This window comes from Anopheles merus, chromosome 2L (genome assembly GCF_017562075.2).
Source record: "Anopheles merus strain MAF chromosome 2L, AmerM5.1, whole genome shotgun sequence".
Lineage (NCBI taxonomy): Eukaryota > Metazoa > Arthropoda > Insecta > Diptera > Culicidae > Anopheles > Anopheles merus.
The window spans coordinates 48,705,703-48,726,457 of NC_054083.1; the positions used below are offsets into that span (position 1 = coordinate 48,705,703).

Sequence of the window (20,755 nt, forward strand, 5' to 3'; positions counted from 1 at the left end):
AGTTTATGAGGGCGATGTGTTTTTCCGGCACAACACGGCGAGCAGTTCTGTGGCGATGAAAGCGAAATGTGGAGTTGGAGCGTTCGAAGCAACGAGTCTAAGGGCAAGATGGATGTGTTTTTGAGAGAGAAAATGTGTGGAAAGACAAAAAGGATAGCCCTCTGTGTGGCTGTGTGATCGTGGATTGGGTGTTATCTCGGGAAGTTATTAATTACAATATTAATTCTAGATTTCCACAGCTGATCTGGAGAGGGTAAGGCATTGCAATCAGAATAGGACCTCAACCTATAATTTAAGTATACTCTTTGACCTACGAAATGTTTGTGTTGTGGTTGATTGAAGTACTGCGGTCTAAGGAGCTCAATTGCCACAGGGAACTCTCTCCTTACTCTGGGAGTGAAGGCTCTAAGCTTGCTCGTTGGTCCTGAATTCCACAAAGATATCTCTTTTTATTTTGCAAAATTTACCCAAAGAAGGAGCTAACCGTCGCTAGTAGTGATGTGATTTCTACAGTGCACCCGCGACACCTACTCCTACTCCGAACCACTAGTTCTACCCAGAGTCGGAGTCGTCCGGAGTCACCCGGAGTCGTCCAGAGTCATTCGGAGACGTACGGAGTCGTCTGGAGTCAATGTCTTGCGGAGTTGGAGTCGTCTGGAGCTGTCCGGAGTCGTCCGGAGTCGCCTGGAGTCTTTTGGAGTCGTCCGTAGTCGTTCGGAGTAGGAATCGTCTCGAGTCGTCGGGAGTCGGCCGGAGTCGAGAGATGTCAGAGCCCTTCGAAGTCGTTCAGGGTCGATCGGAGTCAACTGGAGCCGTCCGGTACAATGTTCTTGTGATCAGAAATTCATTGTTTCGAAGGTCAACTCGGGACGACTAAGACTCCGAGCAACTCCAGGCGATTCCGAACGACTCTGGATAATGCTGGGCGGAACTACCTTCCAGAGACGGTTCCAAAATTATCGGATTTTTGCCAACTTTACTCATCGCACTAGTTCACACTCCACAATACTGTAAACTACGCTTTTCAGTTTGTAGGCGTACAGAGAGCTTGTGGAGCTCGACGAGAGTTTGAAGAGTTACACAGGTCGTGCAAAGTACTGTGGAGAGTACTGTGGACCTACATGGAACGTATTGAGCTACATGCAGTGTGGAGCGTACGGAGCTACAGAGAGCTCTCTTCTCGCTAAGCAGACATTGAGCAGATGTCCTCTACTTGTTGAAAAGAGCTACTTTGCACCGCTCCATGAAATCTTTTCTACTTGATCATGTCAAAAATCCTGTTTAGTGTTTCTCTGTGAAAGATCCGAATGTCAGAAACTCCCATTACCGCTTGTGTATGTTACTTTATAATTCATTTCAAATTTCTTCATAACTTAAGTTCTCCAACAAGCTTCAGAGCGCACTCCAAGAAGCTTCTGTACCGCCCTGCAAGACACCGAAAAATCCCCCAAAATCCGTTCGATCGATTACGCTGGGCAGTGGTTGAGCACTGCTGTGGTTGTTGGTAGAACCTTAAAACGGTTGCTGAAGGAGGTGAAGTTATCCTAAAGCAAGAGCTCGAAGCCTGTCAAGCGTTAGTCAAGCCCGTCTGCCAGCACTGTCTCGTGTGCTCTCGCGACACACACCGTGTACACGGTTGCGCAAACGTGGTGCGTTGAACGCGCGTACTAGTAATGTAGACAAAGTTAGAGGTGAAAAAAAAACGAAGGCGACAAAAGAGGAAGAAAATAGATTGAGAGAAAGAGAGTGAGAGGAAAAGCAACAAAGGCTAAAAGGACCACAGAATGTCACAGAGAACGTGAAAAGGAAAGAGTGAGAGAGAAAGACAGAGAGAGAGAGAGAGAGGACAAAAAACGAGACACGGTCGACCTAGAAAAGCCCTTATGTGTGCGCTGTGCCGGCTGGTCGTGCTTCGTTGGTCCTGCGCGCTACACTGCGCGAATGACAAAGCAGCAGGACCCCGTGGTGCGGAAGGAGAAAGCGTAGAGGCGAGAAGGGACGGGGTGAATTTAATGGAAAGACCCTACAGGGAAAGGACCGAACGAGCGGTGGGAATGGCTGGATGTGGAAGGAAGGAGCGTGTGTGGAAGATAAAACTCAACATCTGCTCCTTTTTATACAAATAATATATCAAACACATTGAACTGCGGACTCGTACGGAGCGAGGAAAGGAGGAAAGGGGCACGGTTTTATGTTGGTGAACGGCGGTGCCGTTTTCTCCACGTTCCTCTTTCTGCGCGTTCCTCCGTGCGCTTCACTGTGTGTTCGAAAGAGACGCACGCATACAGACGCAGGCCGGCTGTGTGGCTGTGTGCGTGCTTCTCTGTGTAGAAGGAAACGGTTCAACGTGCTCAGTAGGCTTCGATGCGACGGTCTTTGGAAGCGGTAGCACAACACACGCACAAAAAATACACGCACAAAACGCACATGGGCCGTTGCGCAAGCCGTCCGAGTGGCACGAGCCACTCGCACACACACACACACACACACACGCACGTGCAAGCATGCAAATGCCACCGACCTGGAGAAGGATAGTTTCAAACAAAAAGGGAAAGGAAAAATGGGGAAAAAATACATTATTGGGCTGGGCGATGTATTTTGGGATTTTGGTGGTGAAAAGAAGAAGGAAGCAAGATTTAAGACACACAGGCTTATAATTTTCGCGATCGCAACATCACACTTTCTTTCTTCATTTCTCCGCCCAGGAAGCAACGATTGGAGCTCCCTTTTCACTCCGGATAAGGTGTGGAAGAAGAAACAATTTATTAACATCCTGATAAGGCTTTTGCGAGAGGCGCTTTATCCTCCCGGGTGCCCTTTGTGTGGCCCTTTAAGTCACTCCGCTGCGTAATTTTATCATATCCCTGCTGAATGTTGCCATTAAATCAATTAAGGACTGCTGCCGGAGAAAGGCTCTTCAATCATATTCAATCGATTGATTAAGTGACATCTCCATACAATCATCGATATTAATGCATCACTGTCAGCTTTATTTGGAAAGTCATCTTTATTTGGAAGTGAAATAATGAGCACTTTTGAAGAATTGTGATTTTTCAGTATTAATTACATAAAAACAAGCTTTAAAAAACATAAGCAATTTATTCACACACGCGGGACAAATTTGGTGACCCGAGTGCAAACACCTTTCCAGGCCAGTGTGCGGGCGCAGGATGACCGATCCCACCTTCGTCCACCTTCGGCGACGCTTCCTTTCGGCCCAAACGCAGCAGATGGTGTGGGTCTGGTGTGTGTGTGTGTGTGTGTGTGTGTATGGCCCAAACTTTCGTCACCACCTGGCTGCGGGACTGCTGCGGGAAGAAAGGACTTCTTTCCTCCAACAAGCAAAGGAACAAAATCCTTCTTCTCGCTCGATTACACCTCTCACTGAGGGTGCCACCTCGTCCTGGGCAGTAGGTATAACCTCTCTCTCTCTCTTTCTCTCTCTCTCTCTCTGTGCTAATGCATGCTCGATGCAGTTTTGTTTGCTTTTCATATGCGGGTGTGGTACAGTGTGTGTTATTTTTTTTTTGCAAATTAAGAGCACCTTGTTTGCCGATCGTAAGGACGAAGACACCTCGTTGCGCACAAGTAGAGGGGCTCGAAGGAAGCCACAGAAGGAAAACGCGAGACCAACGTGAAGGTACATTGTTCGGAGATCTGCTTTCGGGATCAGCAGGAGCTCTCGTTGCTTGCCTCTGATCGTACCAGATAGAGCGGTCTCAGGTTGAGCAGAGCTTCGGCTGCATCGGAATTCACCTCGGACCAGCTCTATTGTGTGAGTTCTGTTCGTTGCTGGCTGATGTTGCTGAAATGTTCGTACCCAGAACCTGCGAAGCTGCGAGGGGTTTGTGTGCGCAAAAAACAAAAACGACCTCCAACAGATCACACCAGACAGCTGCAGCTTACCGTGCTGTGGATCTTTATCTTCTCATTTACACCCAGTAAAGGTTCGTCGTCCGTTTATTTCCTTTTTCTTCATTGTTTCGAGTTGTACCATCGTAAAAAAAGGATGGCCCAAAGCCCGCATTCAAAGCACGAACAAATGTCATCAAACGATGACAACCGTTCCTCGATCGCTCGTTCTTATCACCTTGCCTGTACCTTGCGACTTCTACTGCTGCTGCAAACAGCACTTACCAAAAATCGTAATTACATACGACCGGAGGAAAAAAAGCACCGTTTTCTCGCTCCCTGATAACGGAATCCTCGAAACCTTAATTTCAGCACCCGTCGGTGGTTTTCCTTCCCACAAATTAATGACAAACCACACACGGGAGAGGGCTTTTTGCGTTAAAGATAATGCAAAAATGTGCAACAAACGGTAGCTTGGCCTAACGGCGTTGTTTGGACAGCAAAAAAACAGCCCGCGCTGTTTTGTTTGGTCAGGCTCTGGGTCAGCTGTCAGGAGCAAGGTGATAAAGTTATTGCAGTATGCCTGGTTGTGCACATTCCTTGCGGGTGATTGCATTTTTTTTGTGTATTTTGTTGTTGGATGTATCAAGCTGAACGCTTCACAAGTTCAAAGGATCTTCAAATAAGGGAAGGGAAGTGAGTTGAAATGATTACAATGCAATTTGCAAGGCAACAGAGGGAACGTGTGGAGTTGATTAAACCATAATAAGCTTGTAACAGTGGTTAGATGGTGACGGGTGTTTGATGGTGGAATTTGATGGAAAAAAGGTTGTTCAAATAATGGGTTCAAGTGATCGTTGTCCAAAAAAGGTTTTCTTGTGTGACAATGTAGCAAACCTAGGTTAATGTTTAAAGTAAGAATCTTCACAGTAACTTTAAACATTTTTCTAGAACTACTTTCTTTCCATAAATATCCTTTGAAAGGTAATTGTTTAAGCTTTCTTGCTAAAATAAATCTACGATCATGCGAGCTGCCTGTCGTCAGTTGTCCGGAATTTTCACCTTGGAGGAAGAAAGCATACGTGCAGGAATGTTTTGAAGATATACAGTGAAATCTCTCAAAGATGTAGTCTCTTTAAGACGCTTTGATTCTTTAAGATGAACATCTTGACGGTCCCGTCATGTTCCATACATTTTATGTCTTTTCAAGAAGGCAAATAACCTCCGAGCTGCATATGTTATTCTTCAGCCATAAATATTGGTCAAAGGATGCCATGCTTTTCCCTTAGCTTTTTGGATACTTCATAGCAACACCTTCATCAGTTTTCCTCAACATACATATCTCTCTAAGCGGACGGTTAGAGAGATTTCACTGTAACCTCGATTTGTTCACAGTGCCTCCTCAGTTTACGCGACAACATTGTTGGAGTAGAGCTTTTGCATCCGATTGCTCCAGACAATTTCGATGAGACGCAGCTGGAGTATGTTGAACTAAATCACCGACTGTCGGAAATCACAGAAATTACTCCGTAATTTGTCTAAAATTATCGAATTGAGTTTTGGCGTCATTGCTTGCCGCTGCGAAGCCTCTGGACCCGATTTCTGCTTCTTGATATGGTTCGTTTATGTTTTCCAGGTACTAGTTCACTGTTTGGCGGGTTTGTATCGATCTTCTGGCCACCTTCTAACGCAGCGATGTAGCTACTTGTCTCTCGGTGCCTCATTTTCATCCTTCCTTTGTAAGCTCAAGTCGCTCAGGATCGTTTGTCCATTAGGAGCCAGGGCTTCTTTCGGTGCTCTGATTGTTGGCTTACAGTGCCTAGATGTTGTAGATACCGGGACAGGCTTACACGACGTTCACAAACTGCCGCACGGTGTCCGTTTTAGACGATACGGGATGCAGTTTTTTTGATCGCACACGCTTCTAAACAAAGTCGCTTCACTTTTTTTGCCATCACGGTTAGAGTTTGACTGCTAGAGAGGTGTTAGATTTTGCCCAGAAACTCATAGGTTATGTGGAAAAATGTTTGCAAAAACAAGCTCAGGTGAAACCATGAAAAAACAACAAATTTTTGAACATTTTATTACTAATGCAAACGTTAAGAGCCGTTGAAGCCTTCATTAAGTTAGTTTTGTAAAGCATAGCTTGTAATAAGTCAAGCAAAATGGTGGATTTTACGCCTACTAGCGCTCTGAATTTGCTATTCCGCTTCAATAAACGAAGAACAGAAAGTGACAATTGTATGAAAATGAACGAATAATACCCGGAAGCATAATTCATAACACATAATATTAAACCAATTTAATTAATACCGTTGCAAGACAACAACCAAAAAAAGACATCTTTTATGGGACTTTTATGTTGCACATCTGTACCATAAAAAGTGCACACAATGTTGCACCGCAGTGCTCTGAATAGAGATTTGCATTTGTCTTAAGCCAACCAGGCGACGCATACAACGATGCGATCCTCTCGACCTAATTTCTCGATAGCACACACACACACACACACACACACACACACACACACACACACTCACAGCACTGTATCCAAACATTCGTTAAGAATTGTAACGGGGTTGATTTTTGTGAGCTTTTTTTTTTCGTTGCTTTTTGTTGCTCAATCCTCAATATTCCCTTCTGGCTTGAAACGGGCGTGAGTTGCATCCGAAGAAACGCAGGTTGCACAGCGTGAGCTGCATGGGGTTAGCAATTATGGGTTTGCATCGAGCACGCATACGAAACTGTCAAGCGTGTGTTGTGAGCACTTTATATCCTTTGTTTGAGTCCCACCAACCCAATCCAATCCCCCGTACGATGTAGTGCAACCGAAGCGGGCGTGAGCTGTACGTTGGTGCATCGTTATAAATGCATCCTCGTTAAGCACAGGATGCACACCAAAGGGGATGTGGGGTTATGTTTTTGTGCGTTTGCAGAAAAAGTGCGTGCTTTATTCTTCTGCACACACACGCAGAAAACTCCCCTTTCTTCTACCTTTCCTTTGTTATGGATTCATCTTAACCATCTCAGCCCAACGAACGAACTTCCCTCGGATTGCTTGAGATGACGCATTTTCCAATTCAACTCTCCACTCGCTTAGAAATGCGAAATGAAAGGGGGAGGGAAGGGATGAAGAATGCACTACGCACTACGAGAAACCATCCCCCTCGACCAGCATGCATCAACGCAATGTGTGAAATATATTCACGAAAAGGGGCTGGCTGTGATATTTGGAGGAAATTTGAATAGGAAAGTGTACACCTTTATCGCTGGTCGGTTTGCAACTGTATATTCGTTTGTCCTTTTTTGTATATAATAATTCATGCAGTTCATAGTTCAAGCAGATCGAGCAGTTTCTAACGTCGAGTAGTTTATAACCTAATCTTAGTTTCCTAACGCTTTGTTTTATGCAATTCAAATTTATGTTCGAAAATAATTATTCTAATTCCAACATTCCCGGCCACCAAAGAAGAACTTCTTTAAATTTCATGCAATATATAAATTCAAAACTGAGTTCAAAAAAAGAATTCAAAAAAAGTTCGACTCTTGAACCTGACGCTTATCTCCTATCATACTGCTCGTGTGTGTAGATGTGTGAATGTGTGTTGCGTGTATCTTGTTCTGCCATGAGTGCGAAATGTAAACAATGTCGCGTGGCTTGCAGCTGCGCGTTACTCAGTGCCAGTGGTTTCCTTCTGCTCTAAGTTGCTAATTACGTCCGGATTAGGCAAAACTGCCAGACGATTAGCTGCGCGGACGATTTGCTTCCCTGAAGCAGTGCGCAGTGTAACGACGCGAACAACATCGTCCTTTCCAGGGTGTACTGCAACGATGCGCCCCATCGGCCACGAGGTAGGATGTACATTGTCTTCCTTAATAATCACCAGTGTATTTTCTTTCAGAACCGCTGATTTCCCGTTGCAATATTTGGCTCGAGCTTGTAACTGCTGCAGGTACTCCGGATACCATCGAGCCCAAATGGTTTGCAGATGTTTTTGTACCAACTGGTATTCCCTCAAATAGTTGCTCGGTGTCTCGGTGTAATCGATGATTGGTACCGCTTGCAGATTGCCACCGACGAGGAAGTGTCCCGGTGTCAATGGTTCCAAGTCCGACGGCTCATCGGATAGAGGTGTAATTGGTCGCGAATTCAAACATTGCTCTACCTGGGCAAGTAGGGTAAGCATGCTCTCCTGTGTGATGCTTGTTGTTCCTATTGTTCTGACTATATGCTTTTTAGCTGCCTTCACCGCCGCCTCCCATAAACCTCCAAAATGTGGTGCTCTTGGTGGGATAAACTTCCACTTCATATGATTCATCGCGCACCAATCAAATATAGCAGCTCGATCGTGTTCGTCGCTCTTTAGCATCTTGTAGACGCGATTCAGCTCATGTGCCGCTCCCTTAAAGGTGGTTGCATTGTCGGAATGCAGTTCACTGATTTGACCACGACGTGCAATCAAACGACGAAGTGCATTGATAAATGCTGTTGATGTTAAATCGCCAACCAGTTCGATATGTACCGCTCTTGTTGAAAAACATACAAATATGGCGATGTATGCTTTAATCGGACTTCTGTTGCGTATGGTTTGTTTTATATAGATTGGTCCGCAATAGTCTACTCCGCATACTGAGAATAGTCTTGTTGGTGTGACTCGTGATGTTGGCAAATCGGCGATACTTTGCTTAAGAAGTGTGGGTTTGGCCTTAAAACATGCGTGGCAACTGTGGTACACAGACTTGCATAAATTGCGACCGCCAATTATCCAAAAGCTTTGGCGTAGTGTTGTTAAAAGCAGTTGTGGTGCAGCATGCAGCTTACTCAAGTGTATCGAAACAGCTAGTAGTGCGGACAGTGGATGTTTCGATGATAATATTACCGGGTGTTTTTCTGATTCCGACAGATGTGCGTTACTGAGCCGGCCACCAATGCGCAGAATACCTTGCGTATCTATGAAAGGGGAAATCCATTTCAGTTTGGAGTTCTTCGGAATCTCTTTGCCCTTCTGCAGGTGTTGTATCTCCTCGGAAAAGGTGTCTTGTTCAGTGGCGGGTCAAGCCTCTCCGAGGCCCTAGGCGTTATGGTAGACGGGGCCCCTTCACCAAATCCATCGCGGGGGGGGGGGGGGGTTTGGTGTACGAATCATACACTGCAAATTGTATAAGTTTGCTGCAGTTACATTTTTGACTGAAAGCTATTAAGTAATACATGGTACTGAATATCAGTAAAACAAATTACTGAAAATGCAGCTATTTATTCTACCAAAACGACACGTCTGAGCTTCAAAGGAAAACATACTGCGAAGCCCACTTGCTCGTGATGAACAAAAATTTGATTTGGTAACCGCTTACAGACACCCCGATAAATTTTAGGTGCGTATTCGGCCAAATACCCATTATACCAAATCAACAAACTTCTTTCGACAAAATACAATTCACATCTGTATAAAACTTTATGAAACAGAGATGAACATAAGCAGAATGGACTGCCACCCGCGCATCAGTAAAAACCCCAATTTTAATACTTTTTTCGCCAATTTTCAATCGATAGTAATGACTTAACAATCATTAATATCAGAAAGGCTTGTGGTATGTTAAAATTTTGGGTACTGTGGATACTGTTTCGAAGCGGACTTTCGACACTTGATCGTCTAGGCCAGGGGTTTCCAAACTACGGCCCTCGAGAGCCTATAATGCGGCCCGTGATGATGTTGTAAAGGATAATGTAAATATCATATATGTTTGACAGTTTCCATCATTTTTTTAAATTTTACTAAACCAAGACAAGAATCAAGTTACTATAAAAGAAAAATGCAGAACTTTAAAACATTTATTAAGTATTTTCTTGTCAAAACAAGTTTTAAACGTTCTCATTACCAAAAGTAACGCGTAAATGGCCCTCAACAACGATATTTACGAAGAAATGCGGCCCGCGAACTGAAAAGTTTGGAGACCCCTGGTCTAGGCGATCATAAAAACCTGTAGGACGTTGGAGTTTAGAGGGCTTACCTTGGGTAGGAGGACATAAGTAAAATCCTTAAATGAGAAGTCGATAGATGATGGATGGGCTTAGTCCTATCCTGACAATCCGAACAAATCTGACCTGCCATGATCGTTGTTGTTGGTTTTATCTATACTCAATAGAAGTTAAAGGTCGGAAAGTTATCGTTTTCGCTAAGCTAGTTACGTTTGTCTTTTATGGACAAGAACGATGGTTCTAAACGATATTTTCTTTCCTACTTTACAATTTCCAGCTCGTGTTTCATAATACGGACGATTTGATTTAAAATCGTCATCGTGAGCATAACATGAAAACAATATTTTGCTTTTACGTTGGTTTACCTTTACAATGAATACTGAAGTACCGTCTGTCTTCGAATTACGGCCACTTCATTTTCAATCGGTCAAAGCGATAACTTCTTGCACGCTGGAAAAACAATATTTTCATTCGAAAGTAACTGGAAATACCTTGTATTGCAGTATGTTTGTCTCAAGTAATCCACGGACCACAGGTTGGAGACCACTGCTTTAGATCAGCTGCTTTCTAAATGATCGAGCGGTGAGGGCCAGGAGAATGCATTTGTTTTACACATATATTATTATATTATTACAGTTAATACACAAAATGATATGATATTTATGTTATTAAACAATGCGATTGGTTATTGGTTTTCTTAGATTATTATATCATCCAAGCAAGTTTTAAATTCATTTTATTAAATTACAATAACTAAAATTGATTGTAAAGATTCTTCAATTAAGAGTCTGCAGCATAGTGTGCAAAAGTCATAAAAAGCTCAAAACAATAAAGCAAAATCGCAATATCGCTTCTTAACGTACCCTTCCTTCCATGTTTCAAATTGTTTTCTAGGATATATCTGGAGATGGTACAAAATAGTTAACAGCTGAAAAATATCGAGACAAACGTACAATCGTTCAGTACTATTATGAGGCCACGGACAAGTAAGGCCAGGTCAGACGAATTGATAGTGCATTTCTTAAAAAAAAAGCTCCAAGAAAATCGTTGCATCCTTAAAAAGCAATAGAGTGTAACCATTGTTCTCGTAAAATCAACAGTTAGGTTTTTATGGAATTATTCGTTTCTATTTTCTAATTTCTCCTCAAATTTGACCATATTGATTGGTCCGACAATCCATGTTATGGTGATCAAATTTGGAATAGTTCAACGATATGAATTGTCATATTAAAATATGTTCAGTTAATTTTTAATAAATAGGATATTCCTATCTTTCAAAATCGCGCAAATATTTTCTCGGGCCTGACTGCATATTGTGGTGGGCCGGACTTTGCCGATAGCTTAATTAGTTCAAATTTTACGCGATCATTCATATCGATATTTCCTTTCCGTCGACCCTTCCAAATTTGACCCAAACCCTTCAACAGCTTGCCTTTCCACCATCACTTCGTCCAGTCCACAATTTTAACTGGGGCCCCAAAGGTTAGCCGGGGCACGAGTTCTTAGTTTTTGCGTGATAACATACACACAGGCCAAATTAAAAAACGCACATATCGACATCGGAATCGATTCTTGAATGAAACCTCAACAGATAAAAAGAGCGTGCTTGGTGTCAGCCAATTTTTCTTGCTTATTTCTACGGCTACGAACCGTTGTGTTGAGATCGGTTTCGGAGCCTTTTAATGTCGTATGTGCATGTAGTTTGTGTGAGGCATCTCTTGTAACGGATTTCGCTTTACCCAACTCGCGCGTAGCGTTCAATGCATTTGATCCAACGCTTTGGGCCATCGATGATGAAATGATATTGTGTTGAGCTCTGGGCATGTATCGCAGCGTTCTACGCTTCCAACTAAGGTGCACATGGTAAACAAAAATATTGCACATGTTAAAAAGGCAAATGTTTTCTGCTTCTGATAGTAAAATGCTTCTGATAAGTAAAATAAATATGCTTCTGATAGGTCTGGTAGTAATAGTAAATCTGATTGTAAACATAACCCCCGGGGAAAAATGGGGATATATTAGGTTGACAACATCAAATGGAAGGGGCCCCTCAATCGACCGAATCATCAACGGGGCCCCCAAATGGCCGAGGCAATGGAGATTGTTCTTCGTATTATGGCTGGATGTAGATGCATCTGTAACGGTTTTTGGTCTTGTTGTATTCGCAAAAATTGAAATAGTCGATAAAAACCATATATAAATGAACATGGTCCATAGGTTCCTTGAGTATTTTTATACCCTTCCCCCCTTCCTTCTAACTGAAACCTTTCCCATTTCCCCTTCTCTTCGGTCCACAAACTTGATGTGTTCGATTAGGGCCAAGAATGAAAATTTTAGTTTTTGCATTAAAAGACACACACAATCCACTATCCCAGGCCAGGAATGTGAATACCATTTTTCGTGTGAAACAGCTGTCTGCTTTCGACACAAAATCGCAAAGCGGTAGCAGGGCCCCGTATACAAGAACAAGACGGTTCATCCCAGCCAAGAGTGCACACAATGACATCGATTTAACCATTTCTCGAATGAGACCTCAACCCACTGAAGGACCGTTGACCAAACGATCTTCCTAGACTTTTTAAAGCAACGCGAGCTTGGTGTCAATTTTTCCTGCGAATTTCTCCGGCTACGAGCCGGTGTATTGAAATTTTGTTTAGGGGCCTTTAAATTTTTGTCTGTGTATGATTTGTGATTGTGGCTGTTTCAACGGGTTTTCTTTGTGGTTAAACGCAGCGCTGTCCTGTGTTCCGTGCATTGGATTTTAGCAGCAAGTGTCTCCGCGTTTTTTTGGTGAGCTCGAGCACGGACCATCCACACCAAGACACCAAATAGACGGGGCCCCTTATTGATGGGGCCCCTAATAGACGGGGACCCTTATTGATGGGGCCTCCTTACCGACGGGGCCCTTACCGACGGGACCCCTTCATCGAAGAGTTCACATAATCGTTGAGGCCCCGTAAACCACCTTTGAGTTTTGGCTTCAGTATAGCTGTAACGGTTTTTTATTTTGTCTTCACGCAAAAAGTTGTATGTAAATACAACTATGTTCCTTTTTCGAGTTCCTTTTTGGACATATGAATACCACCCCTTCCCGATTTCCCCTATTTGTCAGTTGACCACAAAAGTTGAGTAGGACCCCGCGTGAAAATTTAAGGTTTTTCGTTAAAAGCAGGCACGCTCCACGATCTCAGGCTTGAGATGTGAATACCATTTTTCGCGTGAAAACAGCTGTCTGTTTTCGGCACACATCTGCAAAACAAGTATAGGGGCCCCAGACAAGCGCAGGCACGTTTCATCCCAGCCAAATTGAAAAGCGCACACATCGATATCGATGGAATCGTTTCTCGAATGAAACCTCTACCCACTGGAGCACCGTTGCTTGCTTGATGTTAGTCAATTTTTCCTGCTAATTTTACCGGCTACGAGTCGGTGTATTGATATTGTGTTTCGGGGTCTTTAAATTTTTGCTTGGGTGTGTTGTATGATTGTGTTGTGTAACGGGTTTTCGGTGGTAGTTAAGCGCAGCGTGCTGTGCATTCCATTTTAGCAGCAAGTTGCTCTGCGTGGTTTTGGGTTTGGGTGCTCGTGCACAGGCCACCCACACCAGCAAAAATTAACGGTTTCTCGCTCTGTCCAATACTTTGCGACAACGATGATGAGGTATTGATTTGAGCTGTGCGCGCATGTCGCAGCGTTCTTCGCTTGCGACTGTGATGCAAGTATTGGCAGATTTCTTAGAACATTTAATGTGCTGCTTTGAGTAGTATGGGGCCCCGGTATTTCAGTTCGGGCCCTTGACAAAATACAGTGAGTGAAGCGATGGGAAAAATGCATTAATTAAAAATGAGTCTTTTTGAAATAGATGGTAAAAGTCCCATCCAGAGGGGGGGGGGGGGTAGAATCGATACGAAGTCGAACATCCACAATGACGGGGCCCCCTAGATCGCCGGGGCCCCTGGCGGCCGCCCAGTCCGCCCACCGTTTAACGCGCCACTGGTCTTGTTGCGAAAGATAACACAACTTGAGTTCTGCCGCCTTGAGTTCGTCTACAGTGAGCGGTGGGATATCCTTAGCATGGACCTTGTTTCCTACGCAGCGCTTTGCGTTTTGTATAAAGCGCAAACAATGTGCAACAACTCTTTGCAGTTTGTGGTAGATCGAAAATCGTGAGAACAAACTGTTTCGAAATTCGCAGATTAATGCTGTGCTTGCAACCCGTGACGATAGTTTTTCTTCTTCTGCGCTCTCATCTTCGCTTGGTGATGGTGTGTTCTGTGGCCATTCTTCCGAGTTGCGTGCTAACCAATGTGGCCCGTGCCACCAGCGCTCACACACTAGCAACTTTTCCGGCGTTAAACCTCGCGAAATGTCGTCTGCTGGATTGTCCGAGCCTGGAACATGCTTCCAGCATTGTATTCCAGCCGTGTGCTGAATTTTTGCAACCCTGTTTGCAACGAAGGGCTTCCATCGATTTGGTGCTGAATTCAGCCAGTGAAGGACAGTCATGGAATCGGTCCAACAGATGGTGGTAGCAGAAATTTTCAGTGATTGCTGGACTTTCTCGTAAAGAAGTGTGGCTAGTCGTGCTGCACATAATTCCAATCGAGCTATGGAATGTGAATTGGATAACGCAACGACCTTTGACTTGGCTGTTAGCAGCTGCACGGTGACTCCTTCCATGCTTTCAGCCCGAATGTAGCAACAAGCACCATATGCTAGTTGTGATGCGTCAGCAAAGATATGAATTTGCAGACTTGTTGCCGTGCATTGCGATATGTACCGTGGGACTGTCAAATTGCGTAGTGAAGATAATGTAGAGTGAAATTTCGACCATTCATGCTGTAAGTGCGATGGTAGCTCGCTGTCCCAGTCATATGCCTTTCCATGAATCTTGAGAGCCCATAGTTGCTGCATGAACATCTTTGCGATGATGATCGTTGGGCCCAGTAGCCCGAGGGGATCAAATATCTTGGCGATATATGACAAAATTAACCTTTTCGTCATGCTGGGTGTTGTAGGTGGTATCTCAATACGAAACCGTAGTGTATCAGTTGCCGGTTCCCAAACGATGCCTAGTGTGGATACTTGTTTCGAGCTCTTCCACTCGTGCGAGAGTTGTACCGCCACATCTTCTGAAGGAACGTTCTTCAATGCTTCGGAGCGGTTCGATGCCCATTTCTTCAGCGTGAAACCAGCTGAATTTAGCATGTCTGAGATTTGCCTTTGTATAACGATTGCTTCGGACAAATCATCGGTACCCGTTAGCAAATCATCTACGTAAAAATCGTTCATGACCGCGTTCATTGCCAAAGGATACTCTTCCTTGTGTTCAAGAGCAATCTGTTTGAGGGTCCTGGTTGCCAAAAATGGAGCAGAGGCTGTGCCGTACGTAACCGTCTGTAGCTCAAAGGTCGATATAGGATCTGCAGGATGTTCTCTGTACCGGATGCGTAGATAGTTACGGTCATGAGGGCTATGTAAAATTTGCCGATACATCTTCTCTACGTCTGCAGTGAGAGCAATGGCACGAGAACGAAACCGAAGGATAATCGATAAAAGATCTTCTTGAACGACTGGTCCCACTAAGAGTTTATCGTTCAATGAGTAACCACTCGAAGTCTTACAGGATGCATCGAACACGACACGCACCTTCGTGGTTGTGCTTGACTCTTTAACGACAGCGTGATGTGGGAGGTAGTAATGCTCTACCGAATCGTTTGCAGGACTGGTAAGCCGCTTCATATGCCCCAAATGCTCATATTCTTTCATAAATTTCACATACTCTTCTTTCATTTTAGCATTGGTGTTCAACCGCCGTTCGATAGAACGCAGTCTGCGATCGGCTATTTCCTTCGACTCTCCTAAAACGATATTAGGGTTGGAGTTAAATGGCAAACTAACGACATACCTTCCACTTGAGTTGCGAACAGTTGTTGCTGCGAAATGCTTCTCGCAAGCATTCTCCTCAACCGATAGCACAGGATCCTCGGCTATGGTTTCACTCTCCCAGAACCGCTGCATGGTCTCCTCCAGTGGGGTGTCGTATGCAGATAGATGGCACAGCCGCGGACCGACTGACGAATGATGAGTGTTGCCGGTGACAACCCAACCAAAGTGGGTTTCGACCAGCCACGGTTTGCCTCTACCGATAGAGCACTTGCGACCGGTGTGGAGCTCCCAGAACGTATCGCCTCCGATGACGATGTCGATTTGCCCCGGACTGTTAAAGGTGCTGTCCGCCAATGCCACGTCCGGCATTTTCCATGAAGAGACGTCCGTTGGTGATGTAGGGATGTTTGCGGATGGCGTGTCCAGAACCAAGAAAGTCATCTCCGTTGCGAAGGGTTGTGTCTTGGACTGAACGGTAGCGACGATGGAACCCTTGATCTGCTGTACTGCATTGCCGATGCCCGATACAGCGACGTTGACCCTTTTGCGACTCGTCAGCAGTTTCCGTGCGAACTCCTCAGCGATGAAATTCGACATGGATCCCGAATCCAACAACGCCCTTGCTTCATGGGTGTTCCCGTAGTCATCCTTGATCTGGATGTTTGCCGTCGCCAGAAACACATTGTCTTCATTCGACTGAGCTGACAATGTTACCGTTGCGGGTGGAGCATAGGGTGGTGAATGATGTAGAAGTGTGTGATGACGCTCACGACACGTGCGACACGAATAATCCGACTTGCACGCTCTAACCTGATGATTGCTGCTCAAACAGTTCCAGCACAGCCGCTTCGATGCGACGACGTCCCGTCGCTGTTGGACCTCCTTGGCGATGAACACTGGACAGTTGCGCAGTGTGTGGTCTTCGGAACACTCCAATGGACATTTTGGCTGTTGGGTGTGCGCAGTCGATGCAGCAGGAGCCGAGCGAGATGTAGCTGCATTCGCGATGAATCTTCGTTGCCCTGGTTGACGAATGAGACCGGCCACCTTGATACCACTAGCTGCTTGATCCTTCACGAAGTTGTTGGTCGATTTCAAGATTTGGATACGATCTTGCACGAAGTCGATCACATCCTTATATTTGTCCGTCGTGAAGTGCACGGAATGTTTCTCCCAAGCCAACAATGTCTCTCGATCCAACTTCATCAGCAGCATGTTTGAGAGGGGTGTGTCCCACGAGTCAACCGGTTCGTTCAGCTTTTTCAACCCGTTGACGAAGCGGGTGAATTCATCCACCAGGTGCGTGAGCTTGTCAACGCACACCAATTGCACTCCCGGAAGGTAGTGCAATTTGCGATAGTATTCGCGAATCAAAAGACGAGAATTGTCGTACCGTTTAAGAAGCGCCGCCCAGGTAACCGAATAGTTGTCCGCCGTTAAAGGTGTATGCTCGAAGGGTACCGCCGCGTCCCCCTTCAACGATGACAGTAAGTATTGTAGCTTCGCGATAGATGGAAGCTCGGCTGAAGCGTCGATCATTGCGATGAAGCGATCTCGGAAAGAAAGCCATTTTGTGTGATCTCCGTCAAATGTTGGAAGTTCGATTTTGGGCAAACGTAAATTTGGCGCGTGGGGTCGACCGAATGCAAGCGTTGAGAAAGCCAAGCCCGTTGTATCGTTGAGCGAACCTTCTTCCTTTGGCTGTCTTTCCCGTAGAAATGATTTTAGCTTGCGACAGCGTTCTTCAATGTCGATCCGTTCCATTATGCTGGCTTCGACCGCTTCGTCTTTATCTTCAAGCTCTTCCAGTTTCGAAACTGCGGTGAAAAACTCTTCCTTATGTTTCGCCAGATCTTCTAACACCTCCGGAATCTGCTTGGCATCATCACTCGAATATTTCGCCTGGAACCGTTCCAGCGATTTTATGTTCTCCAGGGCGATCCTCTTTTCAGTTGCACTGCCTTAATTTTCTTATCCATTGCACAAAGAAAATACTGCGATATCACACGAAAATAACGAACAAAGCGATGGCGCAAAATTCAAAATGATGGCGTGTAACCGACCGTTGCCCTTGATGCGGGGCGATATGCGATGGCGGGAATTGTCACGGAATGACTTGCACACTTGACGACGAATACCGAATTCCACTCTTGATGCAGAATGAAACTTATTTCTTCTCCGTATATCACGATCCGGCTCGAAGGACCAAAAATGTGAAATATATTCACGAAAAGGGGCTGGCTGTGATATTTGGAGGAAATTTGAATAGGAAAGTGTACACCTTTATCGCTGGTCGGTTTGCAACTGTATATTCGTTTGTCCTTTTTTGTATATAATAATTCATGCAGTTCATAGTTCAAGCAGATCGAGCAGTTTCTAACGTCGAGTAGTTTATAACCTAATCTTAGTTTCCTAACGCTTTGTTTTATGCAATTCAAATTTATGTTCGAAAATAATTATTCTAATTCCAACACAATGGTTGTAAGAGATTCACCCGTGTATGCGTGTGGCGTGGCGCAGGCAGGCAGGTTCGCTTCCTGCGTACGAGATGAAGTCGTGCGAAAAGTGCGTATTTCTTTTTGCACCTTACCGGGGAGAGGGAAAACGGAAGCGATGGCGGGTGGTTTGGGGAGGGTGTAAAAAAATCGATTTTACTGCCCCAACAAACGGCCGGTTCCTTCGGTTCCTTGAGTGGCGGCAGCGCTTTCTTAGAAGCGAAAAGAAAGGAAAGCATGCCGCGGGGAGCCGCGGGGTAGTGTGCGGTCGCTGACTTTGTTGGCATTTCTTTCAGTCCCGATGGATGATGAAGATGATGATGATGATGATGGGGAGGGTTAGTGGGGTCATTTCCACCAGTTAGCACGCGGTTGGTAGGTTAATGTTGGCAGAATTGTGCGTGAAGTGGGCAGAAGGACACTTGCAGCGATGAAGATTTTCTATTGAAATTGAGCTGAGTTTGTATGGAAAAGTAAGAAAAGTCATATTTTGTTTCTTGTATACATAAATAGAGCATCAAAACTATTCTTGAGTTGTGGCTCCTAAGCAGAAATGATTTTCCACACAATTTTCTATTATTTTCAAATCCTAACTGAAGGTTAAAGAAGGATTAAATGAAACGCAATTCCGTTGTGAGTGGCCCCCGCAACATGATGCAAAGAACGAAAATAAAGCGCATTTTAATGAAGACGCATTTTTTCAAACTAAACCTTGCAATGATGGACCGTTTCCAATGCTGTAAAAAATGCAAGAAAATGCATTTTCTTTAAATTAAAAAAAAAAACACACATAATAGAAGGGAAAAGGCACACGAACCGCTTCGCCCAAGTAATCCTCGCTCGTTCGTTCGCCCGCTCGCTGTGTGTGGATAATCAAACCACGCGGAGCGAAACATGATTCATCCCTTGTTGCGTGTGGTGGTGGTGGTTGATGCCCTGGGTAGGCATTTGCTGCCGATAGAAATCCTTACGCAAACACCAACACCATCAAAGCCTGCGCCACCAACCACTGCTGGCGGAGTGTGAGTATGTTTTGATCAGAATACAAACACACACACACACATACACACGCAAAAAGGAAAAAGGCAGTGGTGGAAAACTGTGGCGCCAGAAACCGGATGCATTCATGCTAGAGTGTGTATCTGTGTGTGTGTGTTGGTGTAAGGACATACAATACTCTGCTTGCGTGTCAGCTGCTTGCAATTGAACCGGCAAACTGAAACGAACCACACACACAACCATTCCCTCTTTCACTGTAGTGGTGCGTATACGGCTACCCAGTACGCAGCGGAAAACAAGTTTTCCCGGTTGCCGTTGGCAACCGCGTGAAATGCGAAACGCGCGTGGCTGTATCACGGGGGTTTATCCTTTCTTTTTTTTCGAAGCAGAGAGAGAGAAAAAAAGGGGACGAAAAGTTTTGTTTTCCACCGTTCGTTCGTCTCAATTCAAGCAAGTGTGCGTGCGTGTGTATTTGTGCTGCATTCGAACGACACGGAAAAGCCAAACGAAATTCGCTAGAGCTAACTGGCTGGTGTGGTGTGTTGCTGCAGGACTTTATGGTGGGTTTTTGGTTCGAATCGGAAAAAGGGGGAATAGATTCTGTGTTTTGTTCCCCCATTTCGCTTCTCTTGCGGGCAAATGCATTCTGCTCTGCAATAGCACAGCACTGCACTGCTGCACAACGAGTGCATTGTGGATAGGAAAAATGCATCAGGCAGTGTTAGCTCATTTGCGGGCATTGGAAGAAGATAAGCGTGATTGATCTTTTTGCCAGCAAATGATGCATTTATTCATGGTTAGGATAATGAGCGATGAATAACAAATGTTTGAATAAATTTTACTAATAATTTATTCGGGTTGTACAAAGGTTTTTGTCCCTGCAAGCCAAACTTATCGAACAGAACTCGAATCTCCAACCCACAAACCATAATTTTATATTCAATTTATAGATCTATTTCCCGATGCCCAATCGCCATAAAGCCTGTTCGCAAGCTGCATTTGCGAAAAATAGTTTAATACCGTCGTAAAAATACATTGTAAACATTGTCATCACAAGAACAAAACCACAGCCCAATCGGCAACTATTGAACGGGAAATTTTAATCTCTCAATAATAAAAAAAATACTGCCACGAAGGCGGGAAGTTTTATTGCGCATTTGGGGCTGTTGTGGTGCAGTTTCCGCTGGTACGCTGTGCGATTACTCACAGGATCGCTTTGCCGAAGAGTCAAACCAGAGCCCCGCGCATAAGCGCATAAAAACTTATTTCGATTATTAGTAATGAAAAAAACGGAAATGACCTAAGCAAAAAAAAAAGAAGAAGGTCTTCAAATGATCTGCAGCAGTAGTACTGGCACAAAGGATGTGAAATAAATGGAAACTACACTAACATCACAAACAAATCGTAAACGAAATCCTCCCACTAGCGTGAGGGAAGAGATGACTTGACACGGAAGTAAAACACACACACACACACACATTTGACCTAAAGCGTTGCGCATAACGCACGCGGTGCCGCTGCTGCTGTTTTGGGGCGTTATTAT

At 44.6% G+C, this 20,755-nt stretch overlaps 1 protein-coding gene across 1 annotated transcript; it reads right to left on the reverse strand.

The window, feature by feature from the left end:
* Window positions 1–14,544: 14,544 nt before the first annotated feature.
* LOC121592364 lies at window positions 14,545–17,257 on the reverse strand. The gene is made up of 2 exons (XM_041913765.1): window positions 14,708–17,257; window positions 14,545–14,616 (listed from the first exon to the last, which is right to left on the reverse strand). The coding sequence occupies exons 1-2, from the start codon at window positions 17,255–17,257 to the stop codon at window positions 14,545–14,547; spliced, it is 2,622 nt and encodes an 873-aa protein (XP_041769699.1).
* Between the last annotated feature and the right edge of the window lie 3,498 nt (window positions 17,258–20,755).

Excerpts from the sequence above, each read along its gene's own strand:
- LOC121592364 (XM_041913765.1), bottom strand. The coding sequence starts at position 17,257 with ATGATCGACGCTTCAGCCGAGCTTCCATCTATCGCGAAGCTACAATAC. Across the intron at positions 14,617-14,707 it reads CTCTCAAGATTCATGGAAAG|TCCCACGGTACATATCGCAA; the intron begins GCATATGACTGG and ends GCAATTTGACAG.